We start from the raw sequence: 23,144 nt of genomic DNA on the forward strand, positions 1-23,144 counted from the left end.
AGTAATAAGGGCAGACTAATTACCTCAGACAAACACAGCACACCCAAACACTGCAGTGCTTTTTACTTTCCTCCATAAACTTGCATCAGAGCGGCAGCAATGGTTTCTTCGTTTGTCATACTCTGAGAAAATAGTCACCTAGTTACAAGAGACGCCATAGAAAATGGTGAAGGAATCCACGCGCTCGCGCTTGTAACTTTAGGTCAGAATAATAACCCTCAGTAAAATGAGTGCCGTACGGTAGCAGTGCTGAGGTTGCAAAAAAAAAGGATGTGAGGATGTTGCCAGAGTGGCATTTTAGTTTCTTTTCTTGTTCATTCCAGCCACTAGCTCCTCATCTGGAAGATTTTTTAGCATAGGGGGTAATATAGTCATTCAACTTCACAATTTGTAATGTTGCAGTATGTGTTTGAATAATGATGGTTGGTTCCTTTACTTGAAAACTCAGATTTGATTATCATAATTTGTTTTGTTTACAGAGTTTGAGGTTTACTATATCATTATTGTTCACACCTTACAGATGTTGAGCTACCTTAAAGTTTGCTCAGATTGTTCAGCATTTACACTTTACAATTGCACCCACGTTGTAACATTTTATTTATCAAGTTTCAAACAAATTTAACAAGTCTCTTGATTATTTTATTATAAAGAGATTAGATACTTTGTTTAAATATTTTTGTTTTTGACTGTTAAAACTATTGGCCTTAGTAATGTTGTTAAATAAAATAAAGTGGTTAAATTAAAAAAATCAAAATTTTCCTAAATATAGTGTTTAAAAAATTCATTAATTATCAATATTGAATGATATGAAACATGATATCTTGATTTTTAATCGAGCCCTACCTGCTAGTATTAAAAAGAGTTATTTAAATCATGTATATGTGCTCATGTGTCACACAGTATTTTATTTCTTGGTGCTTTAAAGAAGTCAAATGCACACATAATAGTCAATGTCCTCCTTTTGTAAGTGAAGAAAAAAACAATAATGTTGTAAATTACTCTATATCCATTTTAATTGTCTAATCTATGGCAATTGAACAACATTCAAAAAAGTACTGATAGTATCTTTGTTGTATTTAGTTGTCCTATTATCAAGTGATTATTATTTTTTACCATAATTTTTGCACATTTCTGGAAGTTCAGTAGCATTTTTAGTCCATGTTGTTTCTTTAAGCATGGCCACTTTTTGCGATTCGCTAATGGCGCAGAAAGGAGCTCTTTTTCATTAAGTGCTATGAAGAAATGGAGATGAGCAGCAGTGCCGCTGTGAGTCATGGGAATTTGGGAGTTTGCCTGACTGCCTGTGGCCAACACTGACTCCCACATGCACACAGCTGCGATGGTATCCTCATCCGCTCTCTCTGTCGCTCTCTCTCGGTTCTAGATGATTAGTATCGCCAGTGCAAACAGGCCCTATCGGTATCAGCCCATTAGCTAGCCTCTAAACAGCGCGTAAACACATCTTAATTATCTGGCTTGGTGACAGAGCAGCTGTGAAGGTGGACCCTCGCCCCTCTGCCAGATGGGAGCATCGCCCAGTAAAAAGCCTCCATTACGGCAGCGGAGTTGCGGCGTATCCACGACCAGAGCCCGTCGAGTTCACGCCGGGCACTCGCCGCACACCTATAATTTCCCGACATGCTTTCGCAGGGAACCGTGAAAAAAAAGCCTACTATTGTGGGGGCCTTGGTAATTGTAGTCTCGTTTAGAATTGCAAGTAGTAATTAGCGGCGAATTGGCATTATACGGCAGCATTTGCATCCCCGCTGGGTGTAAAATGTTGTTTTAATAGCGGTTTGTTTTCCCCACATGAAATTATCTAAGGGGGCTTTTATCACCTCTTCCCCTCTCTAGCTCTCACTCTCTCTCACACACACACTCTCATCTGGCACCGGCCCATCGGGGGACGGCTAAGCTCACAGATATACAAATAATCTCTGCAAGTCTGAGAAGCAGTCAACGAGATGGTTAAACCTTGGGATGAACCTGCAGTTAAGAAACCACTTCATATAGAGGGTTGTATACTGTAAAACTAGTAGCTTTTATGGTTCATGAAGTCTAAAAATTTAATTTAGGATTGTATAAGTCCACTGCAAAAAAAAAACAAGTTGACAAGTATTGAACTGGTTGTTGATTAAAGTAGAGTCAACCCCATAACTAAAATTGTTATTAATTACTTTGTTTCAAACCCCTAAGACCATAGTTTATCATGCATATTAATATGATGTGATATTAATATATGATAAAGTCTGAGAGCTCCCTCATTCTCCATAGACAGCAAGGTTCACGACTAGTTCAAAGTCCAGAAAGGTTACCAAAATGCATCCTCAAAACCTTCCATATGCCTTCAATTTCTTTAATCTGAATTTTATGAAGCAACAAGAATACTTTTGTGTACATTGAAGAACAATAACAACTTTGTTCAACATCGTCTTTGTCAGTATAGGGAACGTGTTGATGTGTTGCACATAGTCGTACCTCTGTTGTATTACCCATGATGCGTTTGTCCTTTATTTCAAAGAGAGGAAGCGAGAGAGCATCCAGGGTGTATATATCAGTGTACAATGCTCGTGAAAGTGCACAATATGCTGACACTGAAGTATACTGCACAAAAGTATAAAGTGAAAAAGGGTAAAGTACTCTGTAGAAATATATATATATATATATATATATATATATATATATGTACATACATACATGTGTGTGTGTGTGTGTGTGTGTGTGTGTGTATATATATATATATATATATATATATATATATATATATTATACATACATACATGCATATATATATATATACATATACATATATACATATACATATATACATATACATATATATATATATACATATACATATATATATATATACATATACATATATATATATATATATATATATATATATATATATATATATATATATATATATATATATATATATATATATATATATACACACACATGTTTTTTTGGTATTTTCTGGACTTTGAAAAATCAGTAACCTTACTATCTTTCAAGGATGAGGAAGTTTTTACTTTGTACCTAAAGTTTAGTTCTGAAGACAAACAAAGGTCTGAAGAGTTTGGAATTACACAAGGGTGAGTGATTAATAACAATTTTCTTTCTAGATAAACTAACTCCCTAGCTAGTCAATGTCTGACCCTTGCTAGACCATTGCTGATGTTTTTGTTTATTTCTCATTCTCTCTCTCTCTGTTGGTTTTTTTGTAGAGGCGATAGACATACTGAAGGAGATGAAGGAAAAGGATATAATGTTAAGGGACAACCTGATCGGTTTTCTCTCCTTCACAATGAACTCAATTGCAATGAAAGGAGATGCTGATGCTATTCGACGCCTCCAGGAGACCATCTTCACTTTGGGTTTGGCCAAAACATCCAGTGGTCTTTGCTCACCCCTTGTCACTTGCTATCTGGAGAGGTGAGTTGATAAACTCTGTATACTGAGGAAATTACCAAACTTTTAGCTGTTACCGCCTGCGTGTATCACCTATAGTTATGCACATCCTTAAAGGATTTCATTTTTTGAACTTATTGGCTGACATTTATTTTTAAGCAGCTTTAACTCTGCTGTTACATTCAGGTTAGTTTTGAACCCAAAGAGGTGCTTAAAGGGCACATATGATGAAAATCATCTTTTGTAAACTGTTTGAACAGACCTGTGTGCAGGTTTAGTATGTTCACAGTGGTACTGGAGTGATATAAACTCAATGAGTCTCGTTTTTAAATTTCCTGATGTTAAAATAAGATCCAAATCCCTTCCATTTTAAAATCAGTTAAAGTTAAAGATGGTAAAAATATAAATTTATTGTACAATTATTAAAAAAACGCTTCAATCCTGGGTTGTGGACTTTAATCATGTTTATTTTGTACATTAACATAATGGATATCCAAACAGCGGTGGATATTGACGTGTATCCTCACATTTGCCATTCAAAAACTTTGTTTTAACAAAGTTAAACGTGTGCGGGTGGACAGGCGTGTGCGTGTATGCGTGCGTGCACTTTGTGACGACATTGTGTGTGACTCATCTTTGTAGAAAGGTTCTTACTGTAGTAATTCTCACAAATGTTGCGTGAGATCTGCTTCATTTATGTCCTTAAAGTGTGTCTTTAACACATTAAATTATACATTTTTCTTCAACAAAAATAACTACATTAGATCAAGCTAAATGTAAAAAAAAAAAACTGCATGCTTTTAGTACACACTTTATCATATACACATCGTCACCTTAGAATAATAAGGTTCTTTCTGACATTTTTGTCAAAATTGAATTATTCACATATTCTTATTAAATGACAACTTATTTACATTGTGATGTTTTTTTTTTGTGTAAGTTGTTTACATTTTAAGACTTTTTATTTAAAAAACAAGAAAGGTTTTATCTACAAAGTCGAACTTGGCTTGGCTTTTTAAGGTTCTTTCTGTGAGCCAATCAGCTTTCGAATGTACACACGAGGACCAATCACGATCACCTTTCCTTGTCATTTCACTGGACTGCACCGTTGACAGCGAGAAAGACCAAGAGGACACACAAAATCAGAGTCGATCAAATAATGCTGCACCACACAAAATTGAGAGAAACCTGAAACTGAAAAGATGTGTGTAAATGTGATGATTTAGAAGCATTTTTAGATAAAATGTTAAATTTGACATTGTTGCAAAAGAAAAAAAAAAGAAAGTTATTAAAAAATGTAATAGATTAAATGTGAAATATTTTTATTTGTGTATATTTAGTCAGTGAAACATTTTCCAGTGTTTTTTAAACAACTTATTTGTTCATTGTCTGTTTTCTTTTAAAGTCTTTAAATTTGACATTAAGCCTTGAAGGGCAAATACTTAATTTAATTCCTGGGACATATAATTCAATGAATTTGGCCATAATAATTACATCAAATTAACAGCTGCACTGGACAAAATATTTAGCACAGCCTTGTATGCTTAATTTGAACAAGAAAAAAAATATTCATCCTAAAGCATTAAATAAATGTTATAGAAAGCAAAAATGTAACTTTCTCGAACAAATTGTTACAACACCAATTTATATCTTTTTAATCAAATTAATAAGCAGACTGGTTATATTTGTTGAATTGTAATGCTTCAATTAATGATCTGCCAGACAGAACCTTAAAATTCCAAGTGAAAAATGACATTTTAGGATTAGAAGGTTGCAAGAATTTGCAAATTGAAGAGAATTTTGATAAGTTACATTTAGAGTACATTTAGGGTCTCTGTCATGTTAGTTTATGAACTGTTACACACATATTGGCATGCAAAAACTTTGAAGCTCAATATCTCAAAATCATTTAGAACACACAGATAGAGCCTTATAATTCCAAGGCGACGACATTATAAAAGCAGGATTTGTGGGTTTTGTGTAATGAGGTTTAGACTTAAAAATGATAGTGTGAACACTAAGCGAACCAGCACCAAATTGATCATTTAGGGTGCATTCAGAACGGGTTAATTTGGTTCTGTTTAATCAAGCACTAGTTTGTTTCCTCGTGTAGTGCGGATCTCTTGGCCAGGTGCGAATACAGCAATCGCACTGTGGTCATACCAAACAAACAAACTGAGTCCCCACTAAAGAGATAAGTTTGGTCTGCTTCCAAGCAAACTCTGCTAGTTTATTTAAGGTCTGAATATGGTGTCGCCAATAGCCTAGTGATCAGTGTGCCAAAATACAGGGTGGGCCATTTATATGGATATACCTTAATAAACTTATTGGAAATTTCACAAGAAAAAACAATGGTGTGCATGGTTTTAACGTAACTATTCTTTTGTGAGTTATTTACAAGCCCCCTCACATATACTAATGTGCCACAAACAGGACAATAATATCACCAACCATTCCTGTTTTATTAAGGGGTATCAATATAAGTTGCCCACCCTGTATAGTGCAACTTTGTCATGCGCATCCCAAATTCAAGTCTCGGACCTTATCGGATCACATCTACCTCTCTCTCTAACTTCATATCCTGTCACCTCCTTCACTGTTCAATCATAATAAAGGCTGAAATGCCTAAATGAAATCTAAAAAAGCTGTGAATATGATCCAACCTCGATCTTCATCAGCCACTCTTTCCAGTGAGAGTGGTTTTGGCTGTGTAAAAACAAACTAGACCAAATTAAAAGGAAAAACAAAAGAGCATCCTGTATGATCCAGACCAAAGTTAGTGAACTAACAGACGTTTCTGGTGTGAATACACCCTTTCTTTTTTATCTGGACTAAACCAATCAAGGGAACCACACTTAATTATTACAGTTTTTCATTCATGTAACTTTAATTGCCATTAGAGGATTTTAGCCCCCCTCCCAAAAATGGTGTGACCTCTTTAAGTGATAAGTTTGGAAACAACACGAATGCAATCTGAAAACAAACATTAATAACAATGTCACATTGTAAAGGCTAGAGTTCTGCTCCTCCCTAAGCTTGTTGTCTCGCCGTTCATTTCATATAATCTGTCATTAACTTATAGCAAAATGCAGCAACTGGGGAAAAGGAATTAACTTCCACAAGTTGGGCCCCTGTGACAACCCCAAACCACCCCCTCCACACCCTGCCCGATTCGTTCAGGTCTATTTGTAAGAGCGGCTTTTAAGCAGATCAACTAATTTGCATGTTAATTATGCACCCTGTGCTAATTACTGGATTTGCCTGGGCCATGCGGTGCGCTGTGTAAGTGCCGTTCCCCCTCCCCGCTGTGGGATATTGAGGTTGGCAATACACCTTCACTGATAGCGCTGGAGTCAAACACACACACACACGTACACATGCGGGCTTCCTGGGTGCCCCTCAGAGACTGTTTGTTTTTCTGTCACTCGAGTGCCACAACCACACTGGCACGTGCAAGCTTTAATTGCTGCCTTGTGAGCGATAAGGTTTCCAATTTAGCTCAGGTTCATTAAGGCGCAGATACGGAGAGATCAGAGGGACTCTCAGCAGAGACTCTGATAAACCGTGAATGTTCGTATCACATCACACACACATACAGTCAGACTGGCAGCCACACTTCCTCAGAGCTCACAGTAGCCTGGCCTGCATGGATAGGCCTCTTTTAGGAGCTCTGTAGTACCTGTCTGATTTCTGTGATATTTAATAGACGTCTGTGCTCATATTTAAATGCAAAGTTCTCTAAAAATCATTGGTTAAAGATAGAAAATATGTTGACACTTATGAAAAGCTCAGGTCCAGATTAAAATGTGGGACCCTGGACCACAAAACTGTTCTTAAGTTGCAGAACTGTATTTGTTGAAATATCCAAAAATACATTGTATGGGTCAAAAAGCAGAATTTAGATAACTTTAAAGTCAATTTTCTTAGCATTTTCATTTCTTTGAATCCTCAGATTCCATATTTTCAAAAGTGTAATATTTTTAAAAGTCTAATAAATGCCTAACATTGTCCTATCCTAACAAACCATACATCAATGGAAAGCTTTTTTATTTAACTTTCAGATGTTTACATCTCAGTTTAAAAAAAAATTACACTTATGGGTGGGTTTGTGCTCCAGGGCCATATGTGTTGTCACATTTTGCACGTACTGTGCAGATCATCAGTAAACTATTACATTTATGCATGCCTGCAGAGCTAGAAAAAATTGGTTGAATTTTGCTAAATATATTTAAAAATGGTAAAATGCTACATTATGTCCACCAATGTAGTAAATGTAGTGAATTTAGTATTGTACAATACTGTACTATATTAGTATAGTATTGTAGTATTGGCATCTGACACTTTCAATAATCAAAGTCTTAAAAGTTTTAATTGGCTGTCAATGTTTTTCAATGTTTATTCATCAAATGCAATATATTTTTTAAAATCCTTCTGGAAGAGAGCCTAGGGATGTAAAAATTCCCTGAACCCACAATTTGATTTTTATTTCACAAATTTTCAGCCACAATATTCTTAAAGTCCCTGTGAACCGGAAGCTGCGTTCGTTATTCTTTTATGGAATTTTATGGAAATGGAATTTTTAATGCGCAAACAGTGGGAGTGGCTTGTATTTTTGACCGTGAGCTGAATGGACGTATTTATTTATTTATTTTTTACGCATGACGGTTAACCACGAACGTGGTTATGAATGTATTAAAACATATGCTTGTTTGTAAAAATTTGTAATAATGACCAAAATAGTAATTTGAGCATCTCCTTACTTCCGTGTGCAGCTATGCTGCCATTGTAGCTTGTGTATTCTGGGAAATTTTCATACTCCTTGGTTTCGAGAGTGGTCCTGAAAAATCGAGGGCTATCTAGCCCTTCCCCTGAGCCCTAAGCCTTCAAGCTAAAGAGAATTAGGACACCCCTACCCCTTCAAGTGAATGCGCAAAACGAGGGGTATGGGGAAGGGCTAAGGGGTCGAATTGGGACTCAGTGTAGCAATGTTTTCATTTATTTTTTTCAACTCAAAGAACATAAATTTGTTTAGTTTTACAAATGTAGGTGAGTATAGAAGCATAACACGACACTCTGCACTACATAAGCTTGTGTATACTGTACATAAAAAAAATCAATCAGTATAAGGTGATGTTTAGAACAATCTGGCCTTCAACCTAAAATGAGTCTGACACCTCGTCTGTAGACGACTCCTTTATCATCTCCTGCGCTTTCTCTGTTCTGCCTCATCCATCTCTCTCTCCACTCGTTTCTGGCCTGGGCTGCGCTAAAGAGGACAAAGCGGTGTGTGTCAGTGTCTCGTCAGCATGTCAACCGTAATGACTTAATGAACACTTCTCTATGGGATTAACTCTGACAGCCGTCAGCCCGTCTCCATGAAACAGCAGCCGCCGCTCCCGATCCGTATCCTTCATCTCTAATGAGCCTAACAAAGGGAATTGCCAGAACTTTTTTTTGGGGCAGAAAGGATGTCTTTGAGGGACAGGAACTCTAAAAAGACATGTCAGATGTTTGTTTTAAACTGCGTCACTTGCATAAAATCAAAACTGTTTGCATTTAGAAATCATTACCGTATATCGTGTAGCTTTGTAGTTGATCACAACCCTTCACGACTCAACACGCACACACTATAACGTAAAGGAAGAAATAAATAAATAAAAAAAGCAGTCTTTCTCTTTTAAAAGTGGAAAGGGTGATAACATGGGGTGCCAATCTCAGTAACAAAAGAGATGGGAGTCAGGGATGTAGGGAGAGTGTCACGAGAAGAGGAGGTTCAGACGAGGGGTGGATGAAATTAGCTTTCTTGTCTAATCCTTCAGGTTCCTCGCGCAAAGCACTCGCATTCGCTTTTTTATTCTCCTTCAACTTAATTGGCTGGAAAGTGCTTGACATGCAAAGTTAGTGACATTAAGAGGAACATGTTGCAGTAAGCCTGAGCGCCACTGACAGCTAAATTGTATCCGGGGAAATTATGAAGCCTTCAACATGGTTAATTCTTTTTTTTTTTTTTTTTGGGAGGGGGGTTTTAGTTAGGCGAGGGTGGAGAAAAGGGGGTGGTTGGGTTATGAAGAAGGGGGTGGGGTAATTGCCGTTGTGGTCGACTCATCTCACATTGATGGGGATTGTGAGGAAGTCTTCTGGTTTTAGGCTGGTTATGCTTTGGGAGGCTGGGAAGAGGAACATCTGTGTCACATCATGTTCAAGAGGGGTTCTAAATGACATTTACATCATGTTCAAATGGAGTTCTGCCATCAGGCCTCTGCAGTGCATGGAAATGTTTAGAAGTTGTGGTGAGTTTAGTTTTGATTTTCAGTGCAGGCCTAGGTATGATATGAGAATACTCCAGTTTCAGGTGGAGAATTTGGTTATCTATTTATATTTTGCTAGTTTTGCTGGCCTTATATTAGTAGTGTGAACCTACACTGGTCTCATGGTTTGGTTCGGTTACCATTATTATGTCATTGATTCGCTCCAATTCGATATCACGGTGCATTGATGCTTTCCACAGTTACATATATATTTTTCACAACACAAGAATTTTTATTATTTTTATATATATATTTATATTTATACAGAATATTATTTTTATTGCAATCTCGTCCTTTAATACAAGCAGTCAAATGTATGAACTGTACCATTAAATTTAACCTGCTCAAAGAAAACACTCTTTTTGAATGTTTCAATCCAAACTCGAATACATTCACAGAAGACAACAAGAGCATTTATAGCAAATAAACCAATGTAAATATTATTCCACTTGCTTTTTTAGCGTTGTTGAGCAAGTTCTTACAGCCCTACCATTGGTCATTGTGTTCACAAGCTCAAAAGAAAGGGCTGCGATTGACTCTAAAACTGTCAGCGATGTTCACTGATGAGTGACACGGACACTGAAGAATGCGCGGTAACAGTCTATATGCATATAATAAAGTGCACATTGCACAGCTATCACAGCTGATCCATGATAGACACCATGGAGAAAACTTGCTCTACAGACACTCTCGTGTCAGGATCCACAAGTATCACTTTAAGATAGTGATAGAGGAGAGGAAAAGTTACCTTACAAACATGCCAGTAGATCAAAGGTCCAAAGTGAGTGAGACGGAGAGGCTGACAGAGTGATAAAGAGAGATAGAGCTTTCATTTTCTCCCTAGCTGTGAAATAGTGTCTTCTGCATGCAGTGAATGGTGCACAGTTGTCTGCTTTTAAAGTAGTTGGATCATTTTAATAACTCGCCCCCGCCTCGTTCGAATAGTAGACCTATTCTACCACGACATAGCTTAAATGAGATAAATGACGTCAGTACGTAATAACTGGTGACGACCTATTAATAAACCGATATCGAATTGTCCATGTCTGCATCGCTGTGCATCAAAGAAACAATTCATTTTGACACCCCTAACATATATACGCTTTTCTGCTGTGAAATATGAAAGTTTACGGTTGGTACTTTTATAAAACAAATTATTTAAAAGTATCAAATAAATTAATTGATCAAAAGTGACCTTTACATTGTATGTAAACAAAATCATGAAATCTGATCAATGTTACCTTTGGAGAATCATGTGACACTGAACACTGGAGTAATGATGCTGAAAATTCATCTTTCTATAGAAAGGAATGAATTACACTATAAAAATAATCGCACTAAATTAATACATTTTTAATTATTTAAAATGTCTGAAAGATATTTTTCAAATTATATTATTGTAGCTATATTGTTATTAAAGAGATTAAAAAGAAATAAAATACTCTGGAATCTCTTGTTTACAGACATCACTTGGTTTAAGTAATTTTGTAAAATTCTACGTTAAACTCCTCACCCTTAAGGCTGATCGAGTGATCGGCGTGACCCACGATACCTGCCTTGCATGCTGTTTGTGTTGCTCTGCGAAAACAGTTCCAAACGCTAGCTAGCAGTAGGTTTTTATGTTCCTCTGTGTCAATTTTTTTTGTGTGTTTTCTGAATGCTAGAAGTAGCTAAAACTCGCTCATTCAGAGGCGAGAACTGGCGGACGTGCAACAACTTTAATCATAAGGTAAACGCAAAACAAAAGTTTCCATCTTGAGCTCCTTCACAGGACTTGACACTTGTAAACACTCGCTCAATCAAGTCTGGTTTATACTCGACACGTCCGCTTGAGTGCACGCGGCGAATGTGACGTCATCAGAGTTTGCGGATGTTTGCTTTGGGTGCGCACGGCATGATTTGGGCTGGTGGTGCACACAGCATTTTTTGAGACTTGAGCGAACAGTGCGCACGGCGCCGCAACTGAATTGAGTTGAATATGAAACACTTTGAAGAGATTTTGTCTTAAACAGTACGACTGTACAGCCATCTTTATGACCTGTGATCAGAGAGATAACTAGATCATCAATAATTCTTGTCTAGAAATTACAACAGCAGTGGGAAAGGAGAAAGTTTTTGTTAAAAAGTTTGGAAAAACCTCAGCGATAAGTTTATTAAAACAAAAAGAGGCCATGGCAAAAGTGGAGACCCAGATACACAATTACAGAAATATGTTTTCCCACCAGTCATAGATTTACACTGATGTATTTTGTTTAATTTTAAATTTAAAACAATTTAATAGTTACAAAACTACAATGAAGTCACAGAATTATTTGTTTGATAACTGGGAAGGAATATTTAAACCTATCGGTTTACAGTATACTGATGGCCTGTTATCTAGGCTTTTGGTGGCTATTGGTGATAATGATCTGTAATGTTGGACCATCATTGCCTTTTTAGCATAAGAAAAGGACAGAAACTAGCCAGACAATAATGTGTGAACTGTGGAGCGAGCTAAATTTAAAAAACATCTGTATTTTTTAGTAAGTGCACTTTTTTGCTTTTATTTTTGCGATAATAAAAATATATTTGTAGAGAAACTCATGTTCTGTTGTCATTCTTATTTTAATAAATTGAAATAGGTATGTCCGAGATATGAACAAAAGCAAGTGATGCATCAAAGTTTGTTTAAAAAAAATCTTGAATGGTTATAAAAATGCTTATAATACAATAAAACAATAAAAAATAATTAGTTTAAAAATATTGAACGATATTATGATATGACGTACAGTAGTTCCGGAAACTTCCTACTTCTCTGTTTATCCGTCTGATTTTACAGTTGGTTTCTTTTGACCGCCCTCTGTCGTTTTAAAGAATATCACAACGGCGAATGCAGCAAGTATAAAAACCTCATCCGTTTCAGGCTTGCAGCGCTGAGCACCGCCCACACTTGTTACCAGTACCAAGCTGACCAATTACAGAGCTTGCACTACGCATCATTGTGATGTGCTACCAACACTTCAAGAGTCTAAAAACATATAAATACCAAACAAAAGTTGTACCTGTGGTTTCTGATGACACATTAAGATGTTATGAAGTGAAATATGGAGTCTGTGCACATAAACTAAATGTTATTTATAAATTAATTAGCTGTTGACTTAATTTTATCACATTCAGTTAAAAAATTGTCTTTAATATTCAACTTTTTAACAATTTTCTTTTTAAGTGTTACATTTTTGCAAACACACACACACACACACACACACACACACACACACACACACACACACACACATATATATATATATATATATATATATATATATATATATAACGTTTTATATATATAACGTTTTATGTAGAACTCCCAAAACAGGCTTTATTAGTACTTTGTTACAGAATCTGTTAAAAAAGAAAAAAAAAGCATTAAAGCATTGACCGGATCATCGTCTCTCCATTCACTCTTCAACATCAGCCTTAATCAAATGAAATGCTTTCCAAATTCTCTCTCTTGTATTCTCACTCAAGTGCATTGCGCAATCATCAATCATGGGTTCGAATTGCCTCTTGACTCCCGCTTGATGAATAATATTGTCGCTCTTCATTCCAATTAAGTGCGATTGCCTAAGAGCAGCATGGCGTCTCGTTAGTGCTCAATCACTGCCTGCATTTTTTTTTTACCATCTCCCTCCACCTATTCAACCCACCTTCCAAGGTCACCTCTCTGTAAAGCACATATCCCTTCCCGGACTGTATAATCTCTGGGGTTGAAAACACTCCTGAAATTACACCTGTTAAAACCCCGGCAGTTCACTTTCCCTCTGCACCCGCCCCTCCCCCGCCGCTGCCCTATCCGTTTTGACCTCTGTGTGATTGGCGGGGTAATTACCCAATCACTTGACGGCTGCCACTGCAGTCACAATAGAGTGATTGGAGTGCTGTTTTTCTTTTCTGTTCCTTTGCTTCATGCCTCTGTAAGGCCTCTGTCAGCACTGGCACTGAGCTTTTTGTCGGAGCAAGAGGGATGAAGATGCGAGAGATGGAGACAGGGTAGATCTAATTTTGTTGCCATATTCTGCCAAGCGGCCCAGTTGGGGGTGAGGGAGGGCATCGAGAGCTGAAAGAGGAGGAGGAGGGCACGAGATGCAGGAAGCTAAAGAGCATTGTTGCACTTGACCATTGATTTTAGTTATTTACTAGAGATCCACCGAAATGAAAATTCTTAGCCAAAACCAAAACTGTATGCAGTAGCTTTATAAAAGTTTTTATATTGTAGTTCAGTTATTTTATAAGACTTTTTAAATGTTACTAAATAACTTAAATTATACTGTTTTAAAATATATATAACCCAATAAAATGACTACATTTTACTGACAGTAACATTTTATCGATGTTGAACGAGTTAGGAGCAAGTTTACTACATAGAAATTACCTGTTGGCATGTTATTTCAGTGAACATCGTTTTGGCCTCATTTGACCGTTATTATTCTTTAATATTAAATATGACATTATCAAACGATAATTGTTTAGCAGTCAAAAATTATCCCTGTTATTACATATTATTGTACAGCACTCTGAAATGCTTAATTCTGATTGGTCAGTTGCAACATTCCAATGCATGTTCTTCCTAGATCACGACCGGTGAAACTTAAAACACAGGCATAAAGGCCCATTCACACAAGGACGCTTTTTGCTTATGCTTTTCGACGACGTTTAGCGCCTCATGACTAAACAAAGGCTGCTAATTTGATCGTGCACAGCAACGCCAGGCATAAAAGCTTCATTTTTAAAGAAAGGCCTCATGCATGTTTTTTGTTTTGACGTGCCGCAAACTCCCATCATCCACCATCCAGATTAGCACTTTTGTTCTCATGCCCGGAGCTGCTAAAGTTACAGTAAACACCACTTAGAGGCGCTCAAGCGGAAAACATCTGCGTGATCCCAGTTTCACTTTCGTTCAATGATGAAGTTGAGGCAAGATGAATGTGTAGCTGCTTTTTTTTCGCACAAAAACGCTGTATGACAAATGCAACAGCAACTACAATAATGTCAGTAGTAGTGGAGAGTAGCAAATGGGATTCGTCTTTTCTTTCATGACTTGCAAGTTCATTAAGTGTCATCTAATGTCAAGGCAATGTCTCGAAAAACGCTGACAAAAACGTGAAGAAAAAGCATCCCAGTATGTATGAGCCTTAAATGGGTACCTTTATTCATCTTCACCATTTGGCGCCATTTTGCATCTGAATAATGCATAGGTTAGTGTTTGTTCGAATCAACTGTTTGAGTTTCTGTTAAAAAAATTTATTTAACCATTACTGCTCAGATGGCATGTCTAATTTTTACATTTTGTGGTACTCGTGTAGTAGTAAGAGACATAAAAAACATCCAGGCAGTTGTTATTGTAAGATAAAGCCCTTCAGGCTTATACAAACACCCTCGACTGCCTATTGGGCTTTATTCTGCAGTAACTGCTGCTTGGACTTCCGTAAAGTGGTGGTCAATCACCTATTTTATTTGTATTTTTTATTTGCACTACTGTTTCCATAATCCTGGTTCTCTCACACTCTTGCCTTGTAAATACTCAATGGGCTCTGATTGGTCAACTAACAGTGTGTTCTGATTTGTTCTCTAGCTAGAGCATGTTGAAGGAAACATCAAGTCTGGTGCAGGGTTTATGTAAAATTTTGAGTTAGTGATGTCACAAACTCAGGAAGCAGCTTGTAGTTGATACATGCTGTTTGTTGTAGGCCTTAAAAATTCTGTAGTTCTGTAAAATGAATTTTCTCTCTTTGCAGTGAACTTTGAGTGTCTTAACTAAGCAAATATTGTTTATTCTCATAAAGTTAATAAGTAAATTCATAATCAAATATTATATGTATGATATAAATGGAATTTTTATTTATGTATTTAAAGGTTCATTTAGTTTTATTCATAAAGTAACACAATTTTAAGAAAATCACTGTAGTTTGTGACCAGTGTTCTTTTGCTTTAATACATTAAGACAATTCCAAAGCCATTTAACTCTCATAAATATATATTTGAATATAATTTTTATTATAATTATTTGTGTGTTATTGTTTAGTTGGTTGTTTGTTCAAATTGTCCATATGTTTAGCCGTAGGGCTGCACGGAATTGGAAAAATCTGGTATTGCGATTCTGAAGTCTATTCTGAAGTTTTTGTCTTGTTTTTAGTCCAAATATCTAAAAAAAAAAAAAAACGAAATCAAATAAAAAGTGTTTTGTTTTCACTTTCAGAAATAATAAGTCAAAATGAAGTGAGTTTTTCATTAAAATAATCTGCCAATGGGGTTTGCAAAATACTCTTGTTTTCGGTTTGCAATTTAGATATTTCGACAAGAAACAATTAAAAATTTCTAAGAAAAGCTTTTTTTTGCAGTGTAAATGTAAAATAACACTGTAGAGTCTTCATTGTATCAGTAATTACATACAAGTAACCTTTATAACATCTTCATGATTTCTTTGTCCCCAAATGTTTTAAACTTGATTGAAATGCTCACAGTCACATGCTTTAGAAACACATGCAGTTGATAAACTTTAACTCTCTTATGGTGAAACTCTTCAGTAACTCTATAAATCGCGTTGTCTTAACATTGCAGATTCAGCATTGCAGATCCTGCGATGTGACTAGTACGGATTTACACCTTGCGATATCAATGCTGAAATGATATATTGTGCAGCTTTATTTGAGAGTTTTTAATAATTTTTGAGACATAATGGCCATTCTACATTTTTAGACAAACAGGTGGAAAGAAAGAAAAGGGTTAATAACTAACAGCATTTGTGACCAGTGTAATTTTGATTGTATTTTTAAGAAAATCTTTGTTATTCTTTTTTCAAAGTTGCTTTAAAGTACTGCACTAACTGCAGCCAAGAAAGTTATATTTAAAATATGGCATGAACCCTCATTCCCAGCGGATAAAATGTGGCTTATTGAATTAAAAAATATTGCACTGTTAGAACGTTCCACTGCAAGAATTAACAGAGCTAAACCCCATACAATCAAAGCATGGTCCAATTTTATTGAGAAAATTTCTTATATAATAACTAGCTAATTCTCACCCCAGAGCTTTTCTTTTTTGTGTATTGTTATTCAATTATTATTTTACTGTCTTTATTATTATTATTATTATTATTATTTGTAATTTCTTTATGTATTTTTATTTAATGCAAACCCTGGCTTGTATAAAGTTGTTGCTAGCTATGTATGCTGGCTTTGTTCTGCAATAAATAAATAATCATAAAAAAAGTTGCTTTAAAGTATAGAAACTGCTAACTTGTTGTTATTAAAAACAACAATCAAGTTTAACTTTTCATTTTCTGTAATTAGTTTGTAGTTGCAACATGTTTACACCACATTATAATTGTACCATGATAAAAGCTTTAACATTAACAACAGTCTGAACGATTTGACACAGGCGCATGTTTTGCTATAAGCTGTCGTGTGTTTTTCTGCAGCGGGGATCATGCGGGAGCATTCGATGCTGTTGTGGAGTGCCATAAACAATACAACCAGATGCCCAAAATCCACGACCTCATGTGCAGCCTGGTGGAGAAAGGAGATGCCGTGCTCTTACAGAAAGGTGTGTAAAAGCCTATCAGTCACATTTCATCATGTGTGTGCGTAGATTAGAAAGTGTGTATTTTGAAGAGTGCCACCCACTGAAGGGCAGGTTTGCAGTCTGAATGATGGCGGTTTGGATGGTGTGTGTCGCTGTCAGGGTTAGTGGAGGGGTTAAGTGTTTCGTCTGTTTGGGGTGAGTAGATCTGAAGTGTTAAGGCAGTGAGACCTCGATGCTGGAGGGCCACTTTACGGCCCCGGTGACCCGCTCTCTCAGAGATATATTCTACATGTGCCATTCATTGATGTAAACACGTATATCTGCTGTAGTGTTTTCTGGCTTCTCTGGAGTGTTAAAGAGCAAGTCTGTGCGCCATTGAGTACCAACGGAGAGACACTGTTTTTACAAGGCATCTGATGATGATGTGAGCAGTGCTGTCAATAAAGAGATGGAGGATAATCAGTAGGAATAATAGCACTAAATAATAATAATATATCCAAAGAAAATATATAGCCAGAAAGCTATCACAGGATTTATTAATCGATTGAGTTTTTTTTTTTTTAACCAAAAACTATTTGATTGATTTGACATTTTTTAAAATATTTAGTGTAATATTTTTTTTAAGTTAAGGAGGCATGTGGACATAACACATCATTTCAATCAAGTAATTTTAGTAACGTTGGAAAACTTCTAGCCACAGTGGCTGGTGAAAAAAAAAAAGTTAATGTCAAGTGATGGATGGATGGATGGATGGATGGATGGATGGATGGATGGATGGATGGATGGATGGATAGATAGATAGATAGATAGATAGATAGATAGATAGATAGATAGATAGATAGATAGATAGATAGATAGATAGATAGATAGATAGTGTAGGTAATAGATGGATGGATGGATAAATATATAGTGTAGGATAGATAGATAGATAGACAGACAGACAGACAGACAGACAGACAGACAGACAGACAGTGTTGATAGAATGTTGTATGTATTTAGGCAAATTTGGTATGAAACATTTAGAATGTAAATATGAACAAAAGTGTGAAGTTTGCTTTAAGTACAGCTGAAGTGGAGATTTATAGCTTTAAAACATTTTTTCTTCTCACACAACAGCCATTAAAATAGTGTTTTTAAATCGAAATCTACAGACCCAAATGGCTAACGTGTGACAAATGACCTGATATTTTTTGTTTTTTTTATTTACATCGGACTAAAAAAAATAAAGACATTGGGAGACAGAGAAGCCCAAAATTTTAAAATGCATGGCAAAAGTGTGCGTTTGCCTGCTGTGTCTCACCTGACAGACATGTGCCTGTTTTTTGACCTTCTCATCTCTCTGGTTTTGACAGTGATGGAGTTTTTGACTCTGGAACGGGGCGAAATGATGATGCTCTACGACCTTTTCTTTGCCTTCCTGCAAACGGGGCGCAACAAGGAGGCACGCAAAATCATTGAGGTGGGACTTGTGTTATTGTGTTCAATCCACACAGCTATTTAACAGCTTTAATTACTGCCACGCTGATATTTCCGTTTTTAAATTAGATCGGCTCCAAAGCCACACTAATGCCATTCATGCAGGACAAAAGGTACATGGATTTTTTAGTGAGTGTGAAGGAGAAAATCTGGACTACAAAGACCAATTGCTTTTGAAATGCAGCTTACTGGGAAAATGAAAGTATTGTGGTATTGTTTTGTCTTTATATTGAATCAATGCATTTGGGACAATTGCTTTTGTTATTGTTAATTGTCATTGCAAGGCTTTGGCATGATAGAATCTTTCTCATTTGAAAGCAGAATGTGATGACGAAAGTTAAAGTGAGATGAGCACGACGGTTTCTTATTAATTGGATTTTTGTCCAATTAAAAGAATAACCTTTAATGTACACTACCTATCAAAAGTCTTGTCTTTGATCCTAGTTGTAAGAGCAGCAAATAATAACTTGACTTCTAGTTGATCATTTGGAAAAGTGGCAGAAGGCAGATTTTTCTGATGAATCATCTGTTGAACTGCATCTCCATCATCACAAATACTGCAGAAGACCTATTGGAACCCACATGAACCCAAGATTCTCACAGAAATCAGTCAAGTTTGGTGAAGGAAAAATTATGATTTGGGGTTCCATTCAGTATGGGGGCATGTGAGAGATCTGCAGAGTAGATGACAACATCAACAACCTGAGGTATCAAGACATTTGTTCTGCTCTTTATATTACAAACCACAGGAGAGGGCAAACTCTTCAGCAGGATAGCGCTCCTCATACTTCAGCCACCACATCAAAGTTACTGAAAGCAAAGAAGGTGCTCCAGGATTCACCAACCCAGTCACCAGACATGAACATTATTGAGCATGCCTGGGGTAAGATGGAGGAGGCATTGAAGATGAATCCAAAGGATCTTGATGAACTCTGGGAGTCCTCCAAGAACGCTTTTGTTGCAAATCCAGATTACTTTTTTAATAAATCATTGTCATTGTAGAGATGTATGGATGCAGTCCTCCAAGCTCATGGGAGTCATACACAATATTAATTCTTTTTCCACTGCACCATGACTTTCACCATGACACCATGATATTCTATACTGTACATTATTTCTGTTAAGTGACTAGACTTGTCTAATCAAAGTCAGACTTTATTGTCCTAATTAAATAAATCAAGGCATGATCATATATTATTTTGGTAAAGTAAGCGTAATCTAGAGGCCTTTGCCTTTCATATAAGCCACTTCTGTTGCCAAATGATCAACTAGAAGTCAAGTTATAATTTGTTGATCCTAAAACTTGGAAAGGCGACAAGACTTCTGTCAGGTTTTGTTTTTATTTTATCATATGGGTCACAATTTACAATAAGGTTTCATTAGTTTTATTTATTACTAACGATAACTAATATTGAACAGTGCTTGAACAGCATTTATTAATCATAGTTAGTATTAAATTAAAATACAAATTCATGCTTGTTAACATTAGCTAAGTGTATTAGACTGTATTGTCATTAACGTTGACTCACACAAGCAAATGCTGTAATGTATTGTTCATTGTTCCTTCGTGTTAGCAAATTCATTAACATTAACTAATACAACCTTTTCGTGAAGTGTTACCAAAATATGGATTTATTTATTTTTTTGTTTGTGGCAATAATAATAATAATTTGTCTAAATTTACAATTTGATACATTTTTCACAGATTTTTTTTATTGATGTTTTATATGCCAGTAATAACTGGAAAAGTTTATTATTATAATGAAAATTTTTGCTTGTTGCAAGGCTTTAGTAAAAATAGCACAACGGAGATGCCTGCTCTATATTTTATTTCATATAATTAATTTTTTATTTATTATTTCTTACATTGAATTTTTTTATTTACATTTTAATTTACTTATAAATGTATAGATTTATATTTATATATTTATTTATTTATATTTATTTTTGCCTTATAATTTAACTAGATTCTTTCACTATTAGCTTTTAAATTCATTTTATTTTTAACAATTTACTGGAAATATCTGGAAAGTGAAATATAATGTTCAATCAAACGTTGGGACAACTTAATTGTTTTATGTTTAATATATTCAAATTGGTAACATATAAGAAGTTAACTTAATTCCTCCATGTTTTCGTAACACAAATCTATTATTGCAACAGAGCATTTTTTTTAAACAGCGTTTGACTGTCACAACTCATTTTTTAGCAACGTGTAGCTTCTGGCGCTCATCATTATTGAATGAGAAGTTCATCTAGCAGCAGAACTTCAGTGAGTTTTCAGACACAATTCAGATGGATTTTCGATGTGTGGAAAGACCTTTTTAATCGTCTGGAGAGACTCAGAGCGTCTCTCTGTTCTCGCGTCAGGCTCTTTAGCAAACGATTGGTCTGGGACGTCACTGATTTTGGGACGCTTGACTTGTTTTGAGTTCTTCTGGGGATTTCTATAGACTGTGTTCTGTCTTGTTCTTGCAGAAAACCGCATCTCGCGAGTCCACACCTCCACTGAGAAAGCTGCTCCGACAAAGCCATTTCCATGTTCAATTAGCCAAGCGCTCTAATATGACAACGTTCAAAGTCCCTCTGCACTGCTGAATGTCAGCACCAGTCTTTCTCTTTCTTGCTTTCTCTTAGACTTCCCTGACGCTAGTGTGCGCTTGTTTTAATACAGCGTTTTAAAAATGAAAACAACCCTCTTCCATACTTTGGTTTTCAATACGTTTAGGAAAAGATCTCAACACTGACAGCGCATGTCAGAAGCTAAAAGATATAAAATCATAGTACCAAACTGTAGCCTATATACAAGTATTAAATAAGACACAATTTATAGTGACATTTGTTATAAGTGAGTAAAATGCAATAAGAGTAAAAGTTGTCAGTAAATCTCTTAAATGTTGCCAGTGTTCTGAAAATATATGTAACTATACAATGCAATTAAACAGGAATACAAGAAGTACAGTATTAAAATATAAGTTACAATAGTATATGTTATAACACAGGCAGATAAAGGCAAACTTCCATTCAATAAAACAAACAAAACAATATGGCTTCTGGTTAACTATAAACTCAACTCACATCCTGCGGTGTGATTATTGCAGATGCACACATTGCTATATCAATGCTGAAATGATATATTGTGCAGCCCTACTTCAGGACGTCCTCCATGGTTTCAGACAACACCACAAATGAAAGCTCCCTCAAATTGAGTGCTATTAATTGAAAACTCTAGAGTAGTGGTGAAGCCAGGCTTAATCTAGGCAAAAGTTGTGCTTTTTTTATACAAAAATCCTCAAACGTCAACATAGCCACAGGGTGCTTTAACTTAAAAAAACTGTTTCCCTACTTTATCCTTCTCTCTATTGGTCTGTCCTCTACAAACCCTTATCTCTGCTAATTCTGTTGTATCACTGTCTGTATGGATGAAAAATAAGCCTGAGCTTAGATATACAGCTCCCATCAGCCAGGGGCTTTTAACCAAGACAATGATCCTCTCTTCAGACGATTCCGCAAATCTAGAGCATGCCATTTGGCTCTGTTTTTCATTCGTACACTGGATCATAACGATTCCTCTGGGACGTTACTTTAGCCGATAAATGGTCACCTCAGGATACAGAGATCTCAAGCAGCTTTGGCTTTCATTGTTTCCAGAGGTTAATTTGGGATACAAGTTAAAATCCCTCTTAAGGCATTTGCTTGATTTTTGCTCCTGAAATGTACTAATCCAACACTGCTCTTATATCATCTTAGAGCATCATCCGGTGTCAGATGAGTTCAAAATCATTCATATTGAGCGGCCAATACTCGGTTCATGATTCGTGAGCGAGGATCTTTTCAAAGACTACTCAAAAGCGATATTGAAAAAGGTTTGTTTTTGTTGACGTGTAAGGCCGCATGTCTAATGTAGTCGGCTTGTTTTTCTTGAGCTGAGTGTATTTTTTCAGTGGTTTTCAATGAGAGCTGCATGCTTTTATTTTTTTAGAATGCCAGGATGTGTTTTATGCGAAACACTGAGCGGTCTTTGTTTTTTTTAAAACCTTTGTCAGTTGAAGAATTGCTCACTGATTGTTTTTAGAAGAACGCTGGCCTTTTTAGTTATGCAAAAATGCAGAGAACGTGCCCTAAATGTGCCACTAGTAATCTTTAGTACTTAAAAATTGTTTGTTTTTATTTTAATATAACAGTCTTTTTATTTAAATATAATTTTACTCATTATTTTTTGCCATTTGTATTTGTTTTGAGTAATTTATTGTATTTGTATTGTTAACTGTTTGATTAAAGTATTTAGTAAAATTTACGACAAAATGTTTAAGCATTGCTGGATTTCTGGCTGAAATTATGTGTATAATATTAGTGTAGACATAGTAAAAACGATCTGCTGCA

The 23,144-nt window shown here is 35.9% G+C and overlaps 1 protein-coding gene across 1 annotated transcript in view; it reads left to right on the forward strand.

Annotated features, from left to right (window-relative positions):
- lrpprc (leucine-rich pentatricopeptide repeat containing) overlaps nt 1-23,144 on the forward strand; it is a 116,147-nt gene that overhangs the window by 53,214 nt on the left and 39,789 nt on the right. The window contains exons 23-25 of the mRNA XM_056470505.1: nt 3,234-3,441; nt 17,182-17,306; nt 18,638-18,744. Coding sequence (XP_056326480.1) covers nt 3,234-3,441; nt 17,182-17,306; nt 18,638-18,744 — 440 coding nt within the window. The remainder of the gene's footprint in view (nt 1-3,233; nt 3,442-17,181; nt 17,307-18,637; nt 18,745-23,144) is intronic.

This window comes from Danio aesculapii, chromosome 13 (assembly GCF_903798145.1).
Source record: "Danio aesculapii chromosome 13, fDanAes4.1, whole genome shotgun sequence".
Lineage (NCBI taxonomy): Eukaryota > Metazoa > Chordata > Actinopteri > Cypriniformes > Danionidae > Danio > Danio aesculapii.